We start from the raw sequence: 20,007 nt of genomic DNA, 5'->3' as shown, positions 1-20,007 counted from the left end.
TAAAGGGACCTCCCCCAGCTCCAGTATTTAAATGGTCCAGATCTCAGTCTTTTCCTTGCTGTTATATTGGTTAAAATAACCCCTTTCTAAAGCCGTGATTAATATGCGTGGACGCTGTGGAGCGCTGTCATCGCATAGCTCCAAGATCAGCTGGGGCGGCTCTAGGACATCTCCAAAGAACGTGTCTAAATGTGAGAGGATGCTATTCTCATCATTTCACACAAACTGACTCAAAATCAACGCAATGGTTCTCCCACTGTTACTGTCTACCCTGAGTTTCACTCAAGATTTTGTTTAAAGAAAATATTTCCATGCTAAAAGGTTTAGAAACCATCACACAAGAATTTATAATCGCCTGTGTTCCTGAAGAATCCTAGCACAGGAATAAGACTTTATTAACTAAGAGTCAAAAGGCACAAAATAACAATTCAATTTTATCTGTTTTAATTCTTCTTTTCCTTTTGGCATTGTAGGCAAAGGGGACTGAAGAAACATATTCCAAGGACTATGTTTAATTTTACAGCATAGAGGAATGGGGCGCCTGGGTGGCTCAGTAGGTTAAAGCCTCTGCCTTCGGCTCAGGTCATGATCCCAGGGTCCTGGGATCAAGCCCCACATCGGGCTCTCTGCTCAGTGGGGAGCCTGCTTTCCCCCTCTCTGCCTACTTGTGATCTCTGTCAAATAAATAAATAAAATCTTTAAAAAAATAAAAAAATAAAAAAAAACATAGAGGAACAGCAGAATAGTTTTATCTTTATAGTAACTATTCTCTGGAAAGAAAGGTTCTTAGAAAGAAGACAAACCTTCCAGAACACATCCTTGCTGTAACTATCACACACTACTCCTCCTCAGTCCTTAGACACGGAACCTTTCCTACCTCTCTAAAAAACTCCAGGCCCCCTAAAACTAACCAAGCGGTCCTTCTGCCTTAGGACCATCCAATTTTCTTTCCTGTCACGCGTCTCCTCCAGCTTCAGCGTACACCTAGGCAACTATAACCATCTCAAGAACATCTGCATTTGGGATGGCTTCCTATGATAAATTCTACCCAAGATAACCACTGGTGGTTCCACACACATCCTCTACCAAATTCACATACCCAGAAACTTTCCTTCGTCAGCCCATAGTTTTCTTGAAAAAGAAAACCATCAAATAACTTTAAAAATAAGACACAAACCTTCATAAAAATATAGTCATCAAATTTATTATTCTCATTAGGTTGCCATTTTATGAAGAATTCCTAAGATTAATGTTTCTTGACATGCAAGAGTCAGCATTAATAGCTCCTGTTACTATAAATACTGCTGCTTGGAAGCAGTACAACTGTTCTAGAGTTTGAAGACTACAGACTTTTATTATTCAAATCTTATTCAGTGTATGTTAAAATCAGAAGGTTCGGAACAGCTGGTTAGGAAGGTAGCCAAGATGCAGGAAAGATGTCTGCGCCTCCTTTTCAAGGGCAGCCAACTCTTGAACCGTAGGTGCCAAAATATCCACATGGCCTTTATAGTTTCCACCTGCATCACACACACAAATTATAAAGTAATGTAAATGACATGCTTGAAATGACTTGTCAGCAATACTTTGGCTCAATTACATCCGCTCATACATTGCTTCTAGCAGTAAAAATGTACTACTGGGCCAGTCATCTCCACAGGTGAGTTCTAAAGACGTTAAATCCATAGAAATGAAGGATCAGGCCTCACTAACAGTGTCCAAAGGCCCCTAGCAACCCCTCCCCCTCTCCTTTTTTTTGGTTTGGAAACCACTAGCTCAGTAGCCTGAATCTTAAAAACAATTTTCAGACATGAGCTAAGGGCATTCCAGGCAAAGGAAACAGTGTGCTGGGTTACCACTTGAAACTAAATCAAATGTTTTCGATTCTTTGTTCAAAATCGCCATTATACTTGTTTTCTAATAACTCTATAAACGTTCAACTATTCTTTGTGACATTAATACCTCAAGAGAAACAGCTATGCTTCTGTCCTTCCATACAAATCACACAACCCAAAAATGCTACAAGACACGTATGGATAAAGTGCTATGAGAATAATAAGGAGGAAATAATTAATAAACGAAAAATAGACACTAACCATGATGAGATGAAATTACTCTCTTCTACATACAGATGCCCAAGAAGGACACGTTCACATTTAGAATAGAAATAAAAGTAACTCAAAACTCACCACCAGCAGCCCTTTTCTGACCATAGGTGACTTTCCCGTCAAATTCATCCACTGGTACCTTTATATCTGGTTCAACCTGAGAAATGGTGCAATTCAAATGCTCTTCTATCTCAGACAGCAACTAAGATGGGAAAGGAAATATAAAAATCATTTTCAGATAAAAATCTCATTTGAACAGAGTTGCACTTTAACAATGTCCAATAAAACTAGGAAGACTATAATAGTATAAATGGAAGTTAGATTTCTGAAGAGATAAACTCACAAGTTACCATTTACAAACTATAACCAACATTATAATCAATTACTACTTTTCCTCACATCTAACAAATGGATAAAGCTAAGGTATTACTTTTATAATTAACTATGGTCTATCGTTGGCAATTTCAGTACATTTCTTAGGAGTCTTACCTGCATCTCATTGTACCATATAGTACAGCCACCGTCTTCCTTGAGTCTTGTGTTGTAACACCCTTTTCCACGGCTGCTACATACATGGTACCAAACCTACACGAAAGACGGAAAAATATTAACATATATGGAGACTGCAACCTGCTAGATATTTTTATGCTCAATTAGTTTTTTAAATATTTTCTATCCCCAAGGACAAGAAAAACAGACTGCAGTATTGTCTGTCATCCAATGACTTCCACCATTCAGGAGCTCATTAACTAGGTCTTCTAAAAGACTTCTTTTTGAGAATAATTCTGAAGTTTTCCTAAAATACATGCCAATTACAGAAAGGAATTCTCAGATAAAAACAAGGATGAAAAAGTAAATACTGGAGAATACTCTATCAAAATTATATCAAAAAGTAAAATCCAAATGCTTTCTATAATAAATACCAAAAAGCAAAATGAACAACTATTTTGGACAATGAGCTTATGGGAGCTCCTTATTCTTGCAACTGTTCGGTAAAGTTGCATCAAATTATATTGCAAAATCATAAGTTACCACCCTCTACCACAAAAGTTCTCTGTGGCATGATGTCAGGAAGGGTTTAAATAGTTTTTGGTGAAATCAAGAACACTAAGGCTATTAGTGAAAATGATATTTTGCATTTTTCCTTTCTAAACTACATTCTACTGCTGGTCCATATATGACTATAGAGAAAAAAGAGGCCATTAAAAAGTTCACTTATATCCATATGCAACTGAATTCAACGTAAATGGAAAAATCAAACTGCTCTTACTTCCAACATCTAAAACGACAACACAAACAATGAATATAATACAGCACTGAGAAGATTACCTTTTCTTTCTCTGTTGCCACCAGGGAAATGGCCAGACCCATCCTGAAAAGTTTTAGAAGTCTTTATTAGACTTTATCCCCGAAGCATAAAAGCATTAAAAAACCAACCAGCAGTACCTTTCAGCTCTTCCTACTCTGCCAATTCGATGTACGTAGTTTTGCTTCTCATCAGGCAAGGTGACGTTTATGACTGCAAACAAAAATAATTATTACCAATTGCCATTACTTTCTAAAATTTTCAACCATATTAGATGTTTGATGTTCTAAATATTTCAAAACATTAGAGGGTTTACTTCGAATTTCATAAAATTTAAACTGCAGTTATAAAAACTTTCTTTTTACCATAAGGAACACCATGAATATCAATTCCTCTGGCGGCTACATCTGTGCAAATCAAGAATCTTACATCTCCTTTCTAAAGAGAACAGAGAAGGGAGAAAGGAATTTATCAGGACATACGCTAAAAAATAAATACAAATACTCCATCCCACTGAGACCGTTAACTAATGTGTTATATCAGATTAGAGGTCCAGGTACTCATAATTCACTGTCTTAAATTTTTAAATTCTTAAACTGTCTTAAATTTTTAAGTTATGACCTACTAAAACAAGACATTTAAGGTGAATAAATCAATAATTGGATTCATTTTTTATTTTCTTTTTTCTCACACCAAAGATAAACTGCTTATAATTTGGATTTATCTTTAGAAATCCTGACTGGTAATGCCAAACAAAGTTTATAAAATTAAAAAAAAAAATAAAGTTTATAAAATTAAAAAAAAAATTTTTTAATTAATTTTTTTTAAAAAATGGAAAGAGAAAATAGGAAAAAAATGTTAAAGTATAAACATTATCTTTACCTTGTATTACAATAAATTCAGAATACCAGGCATTTCACCTTGAGGTTACACTTTTTGTGACAACAGACAAAATCCTAAGGGAACAGAGAGTGGGCCCCAGTGCTCTCACCAAGGAAATACAAGATAGCCTTTGGACATCATTTGTGCCTCAAGGCACAGCAAAGTTACAGACAGAGTGGGGAAGGAATGCTGACCTGGGGTCCAGCGTAAGAGCCCGGGGGGAGAAGGGCAGACATACACACTGAAATGCGACCACACAACATGCTCCCATATCCACACTCTGCTCACGTTGGAAGCATAATCCAAAGTTCCTAAACTCAGTACTTTCCACCTTCTATTCATACGATGGGTCTGCGAGAAAATGCTATTTGTACTCTGCACTGGGGTGAACACACGGTAAACAATGAGAATGCTGTGGGTGGAAGCTCCTGCCCTTGTGTTCGAGACGGCTAAACCCTCCCCACCTCCACGGAGAGCTAACCCACCTGTCCGCGGGCTGCCAGGATGAAAGTGGGACAGCGCGCCCAAACAGTTACAAGTGTTTTTAATCCCACACAACCCTACTCTTGCTACCTCTCTTAATCTACAAATTAACTTCGCTATGGGTATTACTACGAACTGTTAAAAAAAAAAAATAATAAGACTCACAGCCACGGTTTAACTATCCCATGACACTTCTTTTAAAAATACCTACCTGAAAGAATTCAACTAAAACTTAAATTGAAAATTCTTACCAGAGCAGTATTGCGCGGAGAATGTATAATTGACCTTTGCGTGCTAAAGATGACTAAGCCCTGTCATCAAGGATATACCAACAGGGCAAAAAATCTTTTGAAATTTCTAGAACAAGAATGGCTTTAATAATACTAACTGGAACTGGTTAAAATTGGCTACGATTCCCCCCTTAACTATTAAGGAAATGCAGTCAACTAAATAGCAGTACCTTAAATCTTTCCAAATTTTGCTTCCTTTCATGAGGCTTTCTGTCCCCATGAAGACAAACACATGAGAACTGATGTCCTTTTTTATCAGGTCCTGGTGAAAAGCACATTAAACAGTTAACCTTGGAAAACAATACACCAAAGACTGTATCAAAAAGCCAACAGCATTCCGACAACAATGGTACCATATAACTCCACAGAAATCTTTACCCCAATTTGCTACAAACCACAGTTAACACAATTTCTGTCATAAGTGAAATGCTATTAAAATAAACTCCAGGAGCATTATAATTGATTTACTTTGAAGGACATTTTTAAGTCACTCTTCTGATGTGTAGTAGACAGACAGTATACCAGATGTGTTACGAAAAGGAAAACCTATGTGTTTGGAGAGGTTACCAGGAACCTCTTCTATCCTATATAAAGAAAGCTAAGAACCAAAAAAGTAGACAAGAGAGATCAATCTTGGGAGAACCAAAATAGGCATGATGAAGTTCAGGCCCTTACTAAAGGCCACGCCCACAAGCCTACCCTCCTCAGGATGTCCTAACAGCTTTGTTATCTGGTGCCCTGGCCAAAGCAGATTAGGAGCAGCAAACTGGTAGGATGGAGAGGCATATACACTGGAAACCAATTCTAAAAAAGAAACTCAAGTAGATAGAGTAAGAGAAGCCATCCAGTCCTGATCAGAGTAAGGGTAAACAGCCTTCTAGAGCTCAAAAGAACCTGTAGGCTCCAGCAGGAGTGCAGAATAACAATTAGGCTGTAACTAACTACTCACCATAGTAAATTTTAAGTTCAGTAAAATTACTTCAGAATTCAAGAAAAACATATCATGAAAGCTACCCACCCAAAATGAATACAAGAACTAATTATGCAGAGAATAAATAAGAGCTAATCAGAACAGCTTAGGCCTTACTGCATTCTGAATTCAAGTGGTTTAGGGAAGTATCACAAACACACTCCTACTCCCCAGTGGAGCCATATATAGAGAAAGGAGGGATCCTTTATTTTCCTCCGTTAAACCTCGGAAGTTCTGGTATATATTGTGTTACTTTGGTTTTAGTAATGGTTTGGGAAACTTGGTTTTTAGACAAAGGTACCCAGAATACTTAGGAAAGAAAGGTAAAAAGAGCAAGGAATCTTAACTCCTTAAGCAATGGCATTTCTTTCTTTCTTCCTTTCTTTTTTTTTAAGATTTTGTTTATTTGACAGAGAAATCACAAGTGGGCAGAGAGGCAGACAGAGAGAAGGGGAAGCAGGCTCCCTGCTGAGCAGAGAGCCAGACGCAGGGCTCAATCCCAGGACCCTAGGATCATGACCTGGGCCGAAGGCAGAGGCTTTAACCCACTGAGTCACCCAGGCACTCCGAGCAATGGCATTTCTAACCAAATAATCAAATTCTCCATTCAAAACCAACATGGACAGGAAGAAGTATTACAAAACAGTCACTATAACTAAAACAACCAAGCAAGGCTGTTTGCTATGACTTGGGGGTGGGGGGGAGGGGATGGTACTAATTCACTGTAATGAACAATATAACCTGTTCCTCATATGACCATCAGTTCAAACTTTTTAAACTGTTTGAGTTTTCTGGCTCCCTGATGTACCTCAATTATAAAAAGAGATGTGTTCGAGTTCTCCCCATTATGAAAGCAGGATTCATCTGTTACCTTGTACATCTGTCAATTTTTGCTTTATATATTTTTCAACATTAATTTTCAAACACAGCAACAATGAAAAGATTCTCAAAGTAAATAGATGTATTTTCACCTCCTAGATTGTACCACTAACATTTACTGTATTTACTTCACTGCCTGTCTAGCTCTTTTTCCTATCAATTCATTTTTGTATTTCTGATGCATTTCAATGTAAACTGCAAATATCCGTACAGTTCAGCATGCATCTCATTAACTAGCATGCAGTTATTTGTTTAGGTTTTATGATTTTCCTTCAAGGTGAAAGTTTCTTACAAGGAAATGTACAAATCTTAAGTGTATGTCTGCTGAATTTTGACAAATGCATGCACCTATGCAAGCCCAAAGTCCTATCAAGATAGAGAATATGAATGTCACTCCACAAAGTACCCCATTCCCATTACGCTGGGGAAAAACCACTGCTGTGGGTTTCTTACCCTTACAGATTAATTCTGACTCTTCCAGAACTTCACACAAATGGAATCTTACAGAATACAGGCTTGTATAAAGAAACTTTCATTCTGCAAGATGTCTGAGATTCACCCACAGCTGCTGAGTCCACCAACAGTCCATTCCTTTGTATCCCTGAGCGGTATTCCAGTGACTAAATATTTCATACCTGGTTTAGGCCATTTCCTTACTGACAGCCACCTGGTGTATCTTCAGTTTGGGGCTATTATAGATAAAGCTGCTATGACCATTCTTGTTCATAGCTTTTGTCAATAAATCTTGGATAAACTTTATTTATCTTGAGTAACTATTTAGGAGTTGAATTACTAAGCCATAAGATAGCAATGTTAATTTTATTTAAAAATGTAAGGCCAAGGGCGCCTGGGTGGCTCAGTCAGTTAAGCGTGTGCCTTTAACTCAGGTCATGATCCCAGGCCCCGCATCCAGCTCCCGACTTGGCGGGAAACCTGCTTCTCTCTCTTCCTCTCCCTCTGCTTATGTTCCCTCTCTCGCTGTGTCTCTGGCAAATAAATAAATAAACAAAATCTTTAAAAAAAAATAAAAATAAAAAAATACAAATACAAATGGAAGCCCTTTTACCGACATGGCTGTACAGCGACAGTGTGAGACTCTAGCTGCTCCACAACCCGCCAGAAAGCGGCCTTGGATTTCTAACCTAGCCATTATAATGAGCGTACAGTGCTACTACGCTGTGATTTTGCGTGTCCCTAATGACTGAGATGTTGAGCATCTCTTCATGTTGGTTTATATGTTATAAGGAGCATAACACTAGAATCATCCTATATGCATTGTAGATTAAATATTTGATTACATCGTGACTTTATTTCTAGTTAATATTTTTGTCTTAAATTCTACTGCATCTCTTGTTAATATGGCTAGACCAACTTTCTTTTCACTAGTAGTTTAGATGATACATATATTCCTTCAGCCCCTTTCGATCTCTCCATGTCCTCAGGTTTTAAGTATATCTCTTATAAATAGCACACAGCTAGATGCTATCCAGTCTAACCATCTACACCTTTTAACCAAAGACCTATGTAGTGTTTACTCAGATTTTTCCACTAGCCATCTTACTCTGTAATTTTTAACCATTCTGCTATTTCTTATTATTTTTCCTCTTGCTTTCTTAGCCTTTTTAAGATGGTTTTTTCTCCATTTATTGGCTTAGAAGATATACATTCTATTATTTAATGATTATACTTGAAATTTTAACATTAATCGATAACATTACCCTTCTTTCAAATGTCAGCAGGGCCTCAGAACACTGTAATGAACCTGCACATGTGCAGAAAGCCCTCACTGTCTGCCTGGGGCCTATCCTATGAAAAAGTACTAGACAAGCACAGATACTTACATGCACCATCGCTACTTTAAATTCTGGGCATGCATTCGAGACTGCATCAACGTGAGACTAATAATCTATTAAATGAGGAAATAAACACAATTTATTTCAAGTGAGGAAACATTACCTCCTCCTTGTTGCATAAAATATTGCTCCAAGTTATCACAGTCAATTTTGGTTCTACAGAAAATAATTGCTTGATCCATCTTGTGTTCCTTGATCGCCCGGACAGCATACTCCCCCTTCAGGATTTTAATAGCTTCAGACCACATCTCTTGAATACCATAACAACAACAAAAACGGAAAAAGAATTTCAATCTAAAATTGTTATAAACACACGTAATTACGGTCATAGACTTACTGCTTAACTCACAACACTTTGCTTTAATAAAAAATAAGTGAGATTAAGATAGGATGAAATGGTGAGAATATCCATTCACTCATTTATTCCTACTTCTGTTAATGTGCGTTTGTGCCCCTTACGGGCACCACAACACCTATAATCATACCTCTTATGAGAGAAATAGACATATAAACACAAGCAAACAGAGCTTCATACCTACAACAAAACTGTTCCTATCTCTCATAGACAACTAATCATATTCTGCCTTGCATTAACATCCCTAACTGCTCAATGTTTACTCAATTATTTTAACCCCTTTTAAAAATAATCAATGTACTTTTTAAATTTAACACCAAAAAGTTCATACTTCTAAGGAATAAAAACTTGTCAAACTAAGTCATTTCTTAGCCATCACCCCCCATCTCTGTTTCAGTGGGAAGCTAATGCTACAGTGACCAACTATCTAATGCGAAATTTTAATTCTGTAACCCACCGTATTTCTAAAGTCTCTCTAGGCATATCTAACTATTATATAAACTAAGCAAAACATTTATAAGAAAAAATATATGAAGTAACAATTTTTATTTTATAAAATGTATTCTCAAACAGTGGGAAGATACATTATTTAGAATCATCAGTGTCTTTGCTCTTCTCCAACAATAAGGCTACTTGAGCATGCACTTTATAAATTTGTAACTGCACATAAAACTCAATTCAAAGGGACTCTATTTAATCAAGATTTCAGAAAATTCACCTTTCAGACACTTGTCATAAACCTACCCGTGAATCCAACCGCGAAGCAAATGCGGTCTCACCGTTCCAATGACCCACATCAGACATCAGACATCAAACATGCAGCCTAATGGGTCTGAGATCTACTCTACGTTTGACAAGCACTATCCTTGCAAAAGAATGTACACTCATAGGGTGGGAGTCAAGATGGCGGAGAAGTAGCAGCCTGAGACTACATCAGGTAACAGGAGATCAGCTCGATAGCTTATCTAAACATTGCAAACACCTACAAATCCAACGGGAGAGCGAAGAGAAGAAGAACAGCAACTCTAGAAACAGAAAATCAACCACTTTCTGAAAGGTAGGACTGGCGGAGAAGTGAATCTAAAACGACGGGAAGATAGACCGCGGGGGGAGGGGCCGGCTCCCGGCAAGCGGCGGAGGAACGGAGCACAAAATCAGGACTTTTAAAAGTCTGTTCCACTGAGGGACATTGCTCCAGGGGCTAAACCGGGGTGAAGCCCACGCGGGGCCAGCGTGGCCCCAGGCCCCGCAAGGTCACAGAAGGATCGGGGGTGTCGGAGTGTCGGAGAGCTCGCAGGTATTAGAACGGAGAAGCCGGCTGCAAAGACAGAGCCGAGGACTGAACTCTCAGCTCGGGGTTACCTTGAACTGGTCGCGGGCTGGGTGAGCTCGGAGCGCGGCTAGAGGCTGGGGATACGGGAGTGATTGGGTGCTGTCCTCTGGGGGCGCACTGAGGAGTGGGGCCCCAGGCTCTCGGCTCCTCCGGGCCGGAGACTGGGAGGCCGCCATTTTCATTCCCGTCCTCTGGAACTCTACGGAAAGCGTTCAGGGAACAGAAGCTCCCAAAAGCGAACCCGAGCCGATTACTTAGTCCGGCCGCCGGTAAGGGCGGTGCAATCCCGCCTCGGGCAAAGACACTTGAGAATCACTACAACAGGCCCCTCCCCCAGAAGATCAACAAAATATCCAGCCAGGACGAAGTTCATCTATCAAGGAGAAAGCAGATTCAATTCCTAAGACAGCAGAGCAATTCCAGAGGAGGAGAAAGCAAAGCACGGAACTCATGGCTTTCTCCCCATGATTCTTTAGTCTTGCGGCTACTTCAATTTTTTTTTCTTTTTTCAATTTTTTTTTCTTTTTTCTTTTTTCTTTTTTCTTCTTCTGCTAAATTTTTTTAAAACTTTTACCCTTTTCTTTTTTAACGTTTTTTGACTAGTTCATCTAAATATATATATTTTTTCTTTTTTTATATTTTTTTATTTGTTTTATTTTTTAAATTTTTTTCTTTTCTTTTTTTTTTTTTTCTTTTTTTTTCAGAACCTGTTTTTTATCCCCTTTCTCCCCCCCACAATTTGGGGTCTCTTCTGATTTGGTTACAGCGCATTTTTCCGGGGTCTTTGCCACCCTATTAGTAGTTTATTTGCTCCTTCATATCCTCTTATCTGGACAAAATGACAAGGCGGAAAAAATCACCACAAACAAAAGAACAAGAGACAGTACCGAAGGCTAGGGACCTAATCAACACAGACATGGGTACTATGTCAGATCAAGAGTTCAGAATGACGATTCTGAACATTCTAGCCGGGCTCGAAAAAGGCATGGAAGATATTAGAGAAACCCTCTCTGGAGATATTAAAGCCCTTTCTGGAGAAATTAAAGAACTAAAATCTAACCAAGTTGAAATCAAAAAAGCTATTAATGAGGTGCAATCAAAAATGGAGGCTCTCACTGCTAGGATCAATGAGGCAGAAGAAAGAATTAGTGATATAGAAGACCAAATGACAGAGAATAAGGAAGCCGAGCAAAAGAGGGACAAACAGCTACTGGACCATGAGGGGAGAATTCGAGAGATAAGTGACACCATAAGACGAAACAACATTAGAATAATTGGGATTCCAGAAGAAGAAGAGACAGAGAGGGGAGCAGAAGGTCTATTGGAGAGAATCATTGGAGAGAATTTCCCTACTATGGCAAAGGGAACAAGCATCAAAATCCAGGAGATGCAGAGAACCCCCCTCAAAGTCAACAAGAATAGGTCCACACCCCGTCACCTAATAGTAAAATTTACAAGTCTTAGTGACAAAGAGAAAATCCTGAAAGCAGCCCGAGAAAAGAAGTCTGTAACATACAATGGTAAAAATATTAGATTGGCAGCAGACTTATCCACAGAGACCTGGCAGGCCAGGAAGAGCTGGCATGATATATTCAGAGCACTCAACGAGAAAAACATGCAGCCAAGAATACTCTATCCAGCTAGGCTATCATTGAAAATAGAAGGAGAGATCAAAAGCTTCCAGGACAAACAAAAACTGAAAGAATTTGCAAACACCAAACCAGGTCTCCAGGAAATATTGAAAGGGGTCCTCTAAGCAAAGAGAGAGCCTAAAAGTAGTAGATCAGAAAGGTACAGACACAATATACAGTAACAGTCACCTTACAGGCTACTAATGGCACTAAATTCATATCTCTCAATAGTTACCCTGAATGTTAATGGGCTAAATGCCCCAATCAAAAGACACAGGGTATCAGAATGGATAAAAAAACAAAACCCATCAGTATGTTGCCTACAAGAAACTCATTTTAGACGCGAAGACACCTCCAGATTTAAAGTGAGGGGGTGGAAAACAATTTACCATGCTAATGGGCATCAGAAGAAAGCTGGGGTGGCAATCCTTATATCAGATCAATTAGATTTTAAGCCAAAGACTATAATAAGAGATGAGGAAGGACACTATATCCTACTCAAAGGGTCTGTCCAACAAGAAGATCTAACCATTTTAAATATCTATGCCCCTAACGTGGGAGCAGCCAACTATATCAACCAATTAATAACAAAATCAAAGAAACACATCAATAATAATACAATAATAGTAGGGGACTTTAACACTCCCCTCACTGAAATGGACAGATCATCCAAGCAAAAGATCAACAAGGAAATAAAGGCCTTAAATGACACACTGGACCAGATGGACATCACAGATATATTCAGAACATTTCATCCCAAAGCAACAGAATACACATTCTTCTCTAGTGCACATGGAACCTTCTCCAGAATAGATCACATCCTGGGTCACAAATCAGGTCTCAACCGGTATCAAAAGATTAGGATTATTCCCTGCATATTTTCAGACCACAATGCTCTGATGCTAGAACTCAATCACAAGAGGAAAGCTGGAAAGAACCCAAATACATGGAGACTAAACAGCATCCTTCTAAAGAATGAATGGGCTAACCAGGAAATTAAAGAAGAATTGAAAAAATTCATGGAAACAAATGATAATGAAAACACAACAGTTCAAAATCTGTGGGACACAGCAAAGGCAGTCCTGAGAGGAAAATATATAGCGGTACAAGCCTTTCTCAAGAAACAAGAAAGGTCTCAAGTACACAACCTAACCCTACGCGTAAAGGAGCTGGAGAAAGAACAAGAAAGAAACCCTAAACCCAGCAGGAGAAGAGAAATCATAAAGATCAGAGCAGAAATCAATGAAATAGAAACCAAAAAAACAATAGAAAAAATCAATGAAACTAGGAGCTGGTTCTTTGAAAGAATCAATAGGATTGATAAACCCCTGGCCAGACTCATCAAAAAGAAAAGAGAAAGGACCCAAATCAATAAAATCATGAATGAAAGAGGAGAGATCACAACTAACACCAAAGAAATACAGACAATTATAAGAACATACTATGAGCAACTCTACGCCAACAAATTGGACAATCTGGAAGAAATGGATGCATTCCTAGAGACATATAAACTACCACAACTGAACCAGGAAGAAATAGAAAACCTGAACAGGCCCATAACCAGTAAGGAGATTGAAACAGTCATCAAAAATCTCCAAACAAACAAAAGCCCAGGGCCAGATGGCTTCCCAGGGGAATTCTACCAAACATTTAAAGAAGAACTCATTCTTATTCTCCTGAAACTGTTCCAAAAAATAGAAATGGAAGGAAAACTTCCAAACTCATTTTATGAGGCCAGCATCACCTTGATCCCAAAACCAGACAAGGATCCCACCAAAAAAGAGAACTACAGACCAATATCCTTGATGAACACAGACGCAAAAATTCTCGCCAAAATACTAGCCAATAGGATTCAACAGTACATTAAAAGGATTATTCACCACGATCAAGTGGGATTTATTCCAGGGCTGCAGGGTTGGTTCAACATCCGCAAATCAATCAATGTGATAGAACACATTAATAAAAGAAAGAACAAGAACCATATGATACTCTCAATAGATGCTGAAAAAGCATTTGACAAAGTACAGCATCCCTTCCTGATCAAAACTCTTCAAAGTGTAGGGATAGAGGGCACATACCTCAATATTATCAAAGCCATCTATGAAAAACCCACCGCAAATATCATTCTCAATGGAGAAAAACTGAAAGCTTTTCCATTAAGGTCAGGAACACGGCAGGGATGTCCATTATCACCACTGCTATTCAACATAGTATTAGAAGTCCTAGCCTCAGCAATCAGACAACAAAAAGAAATTAAAGGCATCCAAATTGGTAAAGAAGAAGTCAAACTATCACTCTTCGCAGATGATATGATACTATATGTGGAAAACCCAAAAGACTCCACTCCAAAACTGCTAGAACTTGTACAGGAATTCAGTAAAGTGTCAGGATATAAAATCAATGCACAGAAATCAGTTGCATTTCTGTACACCAACAAGACTGAAGAAAGAGAAATTAAGGAGTCAATCCCATTCACAATTGTACCCAAAACTATAAGATACCTAGGAATAAACCTAACCAAAGAGACTAAGAATCTATACACAGAAAATTATAAAGTACTCATGAAAGAAATTGAGGAAGACACAAAAAAATGGAAAAATGTTCCATGCTCCTGGATTGGAAGAATAAATATTGTGAAAATGTCTATGCTACCTAAAGCAATCTACACATTTAATGCAATCCCTATCAAAATACCATCCATTTTTTTCAAAGAAATGGAACAAATAATCCTAAAATTTATATGGAACCAGAAAAGACCTCGAATAGCCAAAGGAATATTGAAGAACAAAGCCAAAGTTGGTGGCATCACAATTCCGGACTTCAAGCTCTATTACAAAGCTGTCATCATCAAGACAGCATGGTACTGGCACAAAAACAGACACATAGATCAGTGGAACAGAATAGAGAGCCCAGAAATCGACCCTCAACTCTATGGCCAACTCATCTTCGACAAAGCAGGAAAGAATGTCCAATGGAAAAAAGACAGCCTCTTCAATAAATGGTGCTGGGAAAATTGGACAGCCACATGCAGAAAAATGAAATTGGACCACTTCCTTACACCACACACGAAAATAGACTCCAAATGGATGAAGGACCTCAATGTGAGAAAGGAATCCATCAAAATCCTTGAGGAGAATGCAGGCAGCAACCTCTTCGACCTCAGCCGCAGCAACATCTTCCTAGGAACAACGGCAAAGGCAAGGGAAGCAAGGGCAAAAATGAACTATTGGGATTTCATCAAGATCAAAAGCTTTTGCACAGCAAAGGAAACAGTTAACAAAACCAAAAGACAGCTGACAGAATGGGAGAAGATATTTGCAAACGACATATCAGATAAAGGGCTAGTATCCAAAATCTATAAGGAACTTAGCAAACTCAACACCCAAAGAACAAACAATCCAATCAAGAAATGGGCAGAGGACATGAACAGACATTTCTGCAAAGAAGACATCAAGATGGCCAACAGACACATGAAAAAGTGCTCCACGTCACTCGGCATCAGGGAAATACAAATCAAAACCACAATGATATCACCTCACACCAGTCAGAATGGCTAAAATTAACAAGTCAGGAAATGACAGATGCTGGAGAGGATGTGGAGAAAGGGGAACCCTCCTCCACTGTTGGTGGGAATGCAAGCTGGTCCAACCACTCTGGAAAACAGCATGGAGGTTCCTCAAAATGTTGAAAATAGAACTACCCTATGACCCAGCAATTGCACTACTGGGTATTTACCCTAAAGATACAAACATAGTGATCCGAAGGGGCACGTGCACCCGAATGTTTATAGCAGCAATGTCTACAATAGCCAGACTATGGAAAGAACCTAGATGTCCATCAACAGATGAATGGATAAAGAAGATGTGGTATATATACACAATGGAATACTATGCAGCCATCAAAAGAAATGAAATCTTGCCATTTGCGACGACGTGGATGGAACTAGAGCGTATCATGCTTAGTGAAATAAGTCAATCGGAGAAAGACAACTATCATATGATCTCCCTGATATGAGGACATGGAGAAGCAACATGGGGGGGTAGGGGGATAGGAGAAGAATAAATGAAACCAGATGGGATTGGGAGGGAGACAAACCATAAATGACTCTTAATCTCACAAAACAAACTGGGGGTTGCTGGGGGGAGGTGGGATTGGGAGAGGGGGAGCGGGCTATGGACATTGGGGAGGGGAGGCGAACCATAAGAGACTATGGACTCTGAAAAACAACCTGAGGGTTTTGAAGGGTCAGAGGTGGGAGGTTGGGGGAACAGGTGGTGGGTAATGGGGAGGGCACGTTTTGCATGGAGCACTGGGTGTTGTGCAAAAAGAATGAATACTGTTACGCTGAAAAAATAAATAAAATGGAAAAAAAAAAAAAAAGAATGTACACTCATAGATCTTGAAAATATTATGAACCTGAAACCAACGGTCTCTGCTCTGCAAAGAAAAATCTTCACCGAATTAACTGTTCACCTTTTTAAAAACCAATACATATTTAATGATTTAATGATATTCAGTTTAGGAGGCTGAACACGTCCTAGAGATGGATGGTGGCCATGGATGCAAAGTAGGAATGTACTTCATGCCACTGAACTTGATGCACTTGAGAATGGTTAAAACGGAAATTTTGTGTTAGATATACCTTACCATTTACAAAAAGAATAGATAAACTATTTCAAGATAATTTGTGTATCTTTCACAAAGCTGTGAGCTAAAGACATTTCCCTTTGTTACTTAATTCCCTCAATGAAGAATCTATGTGACATTTCTCCTGGAATCAGGACTAATATAAAATCTGTTGCCAGAAAATTTTGCCAATATCCTATGATAAAGAAGAATTCCAAAATCCAAAGTATGTGGGACCTAGCTGTCAGGAGACTAACATGTGAAATTCAGTGATTAATGCTGCTCTTAGCTGACTGGTATCAACACTTCCCTCATTTCCTTATTATTTTTGGTGCTTTTATCTTCAGATTTCCTGTTCTAATTTTATAGGTCACCTCAAATCCTTCATGAGAATAGACAGGGCATAAGTTCAATTAAGACAAACCAATTTGTTTTCAAAACCATTCATTAATTCATTCACCCATTCATTCACTCACTCACTTAATCACTCATTCAACTTACCTGGACTATTAGCACCAGGCCTTGTGTTATCTTTTGCATGTACATCATCAGTCTATTAAAAGAAAAGGATAACAAAGGGTAGCAAGTGGCTAAGTAAGGATTCCAAACAGGTATCGTTTTTTTAAAGGGAAAAATGTATCTAACTTTAGACTGCATTTCAGAGGTACGTAGTATGTATGTAAGCAAAAGCATTCTTCAGATTTAGAAAACCCTTTATTAACTGCAAATCTAAGACTAAGCAATTTTAAATGTAATAAAAATGCAAAGGTGGCTTTTAGAATATTATATACTTATACAACACATCCTTATTTTATAAAAGTAAATCTAAGAACAGTGGAGGAAAAAAACAATAGGTGGACATATGTAATTTATTTTTAGGAAAATAAGGAACCTCAAGAGGACACTAAAATATTATTAAAAACACCAATCACTGTATATGAAATTAGATCTAGGTATATACATTATCCTACTCATTTATCAAAATTACATCAAGGAAGATGATCATTAAAAGTAACTCCTACAGGCGAACCATGAGAGACTATGGACTCTGAGAAACAACCTGGGGGTTTTGAAGGGGCGGGGGTGGGAGGTTGGGGGAACCAGGTGGTGGGTAATAGGGAGGGCACATATTGAATGGAGCACTGGGTGTTGTGCAAAAACAATGAATACTGTTATGCTGAAAAAATAAATAAATTATTTAAAAAAAAAGAAATAACAAATGTAAAAAATAATTTTAAAAAACTGAAATCACTAAAGAAAATTGTGAAGTACTTAATGTGATTTCAATTATTTTGCAATTACAAAAAAATAAAAGAACATAAAAGTTTTAGTATCCAAAAAAAAGTAACTCCTATAGAGGGGTTGCCTGGGTGGCTCAGTGGGTTAAGCCTCTGCCTCGGCTCAGGTCATGATCTCAGGGTCCTGGGATCAAGTCAAGCATCGGGCTCTCTGCTCAGCAGGGAGCCTGCTTCTCCTCTCTCTCTGCCTGCCTCTCTGCCTACTTGTGATCTCTCTCTGTCAAATAAATAAATAAAATCTTAATTAAAAAAAAAAGTAAGTCTTACAGAGAAAAAAATAAAAGCCCATCACTTATTCTGTGCTCTCAAGGCCTAACCTTTTGCGGTCACTGGTTCTCAGGTACAATATCTGGCTATAAGCATCACTAAGAGCCCAAGGTTAAGCTAGTTTATGTAAGTTTTATTCCCCACAAATGTTAACAGGTAAAAAGTACTCACTCTAATGTGGTTTTTCCCAAGCCTTTCCCAGAGTCTGTCAGTTTTGGGATTCACCGGGACAACCACATGGTGTACAGTGTCCGGAACGGAGTCTTCTCCTTTTAAATCAACCCAGGTGGGAAAATGCATTATCTTTTCAGACAGCTTCTTCACATCAAAAGAATGCAAAGTAGCAGAGCAAACAATCACCTAAGAGGGGAAAAAAAAGTTTAGATCAACTTGTATTTTACAGTAATAATTCTATCATATGAATACTGATGTGCAGCCCAAAGTATGTTAACCTGGAATCTACAGATGAGTTTAATACCAAACCCTGCAGCAGCAACTGGTGACATAACTCTGGGCCGGTTAATCTCTCTGAACTACAATCCCCTTGCTCACAGTCCGTCCCCTCGCTCACAGCGAGTCCCCTCGCTCACAGTCCGTCCCCTCGCTCACAGCGAGTCCCCTAGCTCACAGTCCGTCCCCTCGCTCACAGTGAGTCCCCTCACTGCTACAGAAAGCATGCCATCAATTCCACGAGGTCCTATGAAGACTAAGATGAAGAGGTTACTATTTATTCCCTTCTCTCCCCCTTAAAGTCTCTTCTACCTCTCAAATTCTTCCTAGGAATTAAGGGTGAGAAAAATAAGAGTAATATTTTAAGAAATAATTACAACAGCTGTTTTCAACAGCTCACGATATTGCCCCCTCAAACAGGAAGCAGTCCTCAGTCTGGAAATATAAACTCTAAATGCTCTGTAGAAAAAAACCACTAAGATTTTTTTACTTATCTTCTGTGACCCCTAATTTCCTCAAGTTCCCTTCTCCTTCATTTCTACGAGCAGCTTTCAAGACCATTTCTTTGTGTGTACTGTTTACTGAGGTAATAAAGAAAATGTTTTATAAAGCAGTTAACTTAATCAGAAGACACTAAAACAAAATGTAGAACAAAACAAAATAAGCATTAACACTTAACAATTGTCCACATGTATTTTAAGACATGCTGTCGTTTCATACCTGAAGTCTTTTCCCATCAGAGGTAATCTGAGGAATCTGGTTATGAATCCTATTTATAAAATCAGAGTAACCTTGAGAAAGAAGCCCATCCTGAATGAGAAGCAAAGAAAAGCATAAATTTTTTAATCAATACCTGAATCTTTCCTTTGTAAATCAAATGTAGAAAGATAATGGGAATGGATTCATCAGCATACATATCCCCATATTCTCAAAATGATTATTTCCCACCAGATAAAGACAAGTTATAAATTCAACTTTAATTCCATGTGACTAGAATATGAAAAAGCTGGCCATAAACAATCAAAAACTATACTCCAGTATTCTAGAATGAATACTAGAGATAACGGTTTCTACCACATATCCTTAAACATATGGTTTTAATATGAAAAAATGAAAACAAAAATCCTCAGTACTAAAAAACCACCTCAACTTACACTGAAAATACTTTGGAAATATGTCTCAAGAGCTTCCAAGACATTAATGTTCTTGAAACTTCACATTGTGCAACTATGACATGAAAAAGTAACTGTAATGTGTAAAATAATCTATGTATCAACAA

At 38.3% G+C, this 20,007-nt stretch overlaps 1 protein-coding gene across 1 annotated transcript in view; it reads right to left on the bottom strand.

The window, feature by feature from the left end:
* Positions 1-1,188: 1,188 nt before the first annotated feature.
* DDX1 (DEAD-box helicase 1) overlaps positions 1,189-20,007 on the bottom strand; it is a 40,586-nt gene continuing 21,767 nt past the window's right edge. The window contains exons 16-26 of the mRNA XM_045979342.1: positions 19,449-19,538; positions 18,450-18,638; positions 17,215-17,266; positions 8,872-9,018; positions 5,237-5,328; positions 3,777-3,849; positions 3,552-3,624; positions 3,435-3,477; positions 2,595-2,690; positions 2,187-2,307; positions 1,189-1,517 (exon numbers count right to left, since the gene is read on the bottom strand). Coding sequence (XP_045835298.1) covers positions 1,387-1,517; positions 2,187-2,307; positions 2,595-2,690; positions 3,435-3,477; positions 3,552-3,624; positions 3,777-3,849; positions 5,237-5,328; positions 8,872-9,018; positions 17,215-17,266; positions 18,450-18,638; positions 19,449-19,538 — 1,107 coding nt within the window. The 3' untranslated portion in view covers positions 1,189-1,386. The remainder of the gene's footprint in view (positions 1,518-2,186; positions 2,308-2,594; positions 2,691-3,434; positions 3,478-3,551; positions 3,625-3,776; positions 3,850-5,236; positions 5,329-8,871; positions 9,019-17,214; positions 17,267-18,449; positions 18,639-19,448; positions 19,539-20,007) is intronic.

Source organism: Meles meles, chromosome 15 (assembly GCF_922984935.1).
Source record: "Meles meles chromosome 15, mMelMel3.1 paternal haplotype, whole genome shotgun sequence".
In the NCBI taxonomy this organism is placed as follows: Eukaryota; Metazoa; Chordata; class Mammalia; order Carnivora; family Mustelidae; genus Meles; species Meles meles.
The sequence above is the reverse complement of the archived record's forward strand: the minus strand, read 5'-3'. Positions and strand labels throughout refer to the sequence as shown.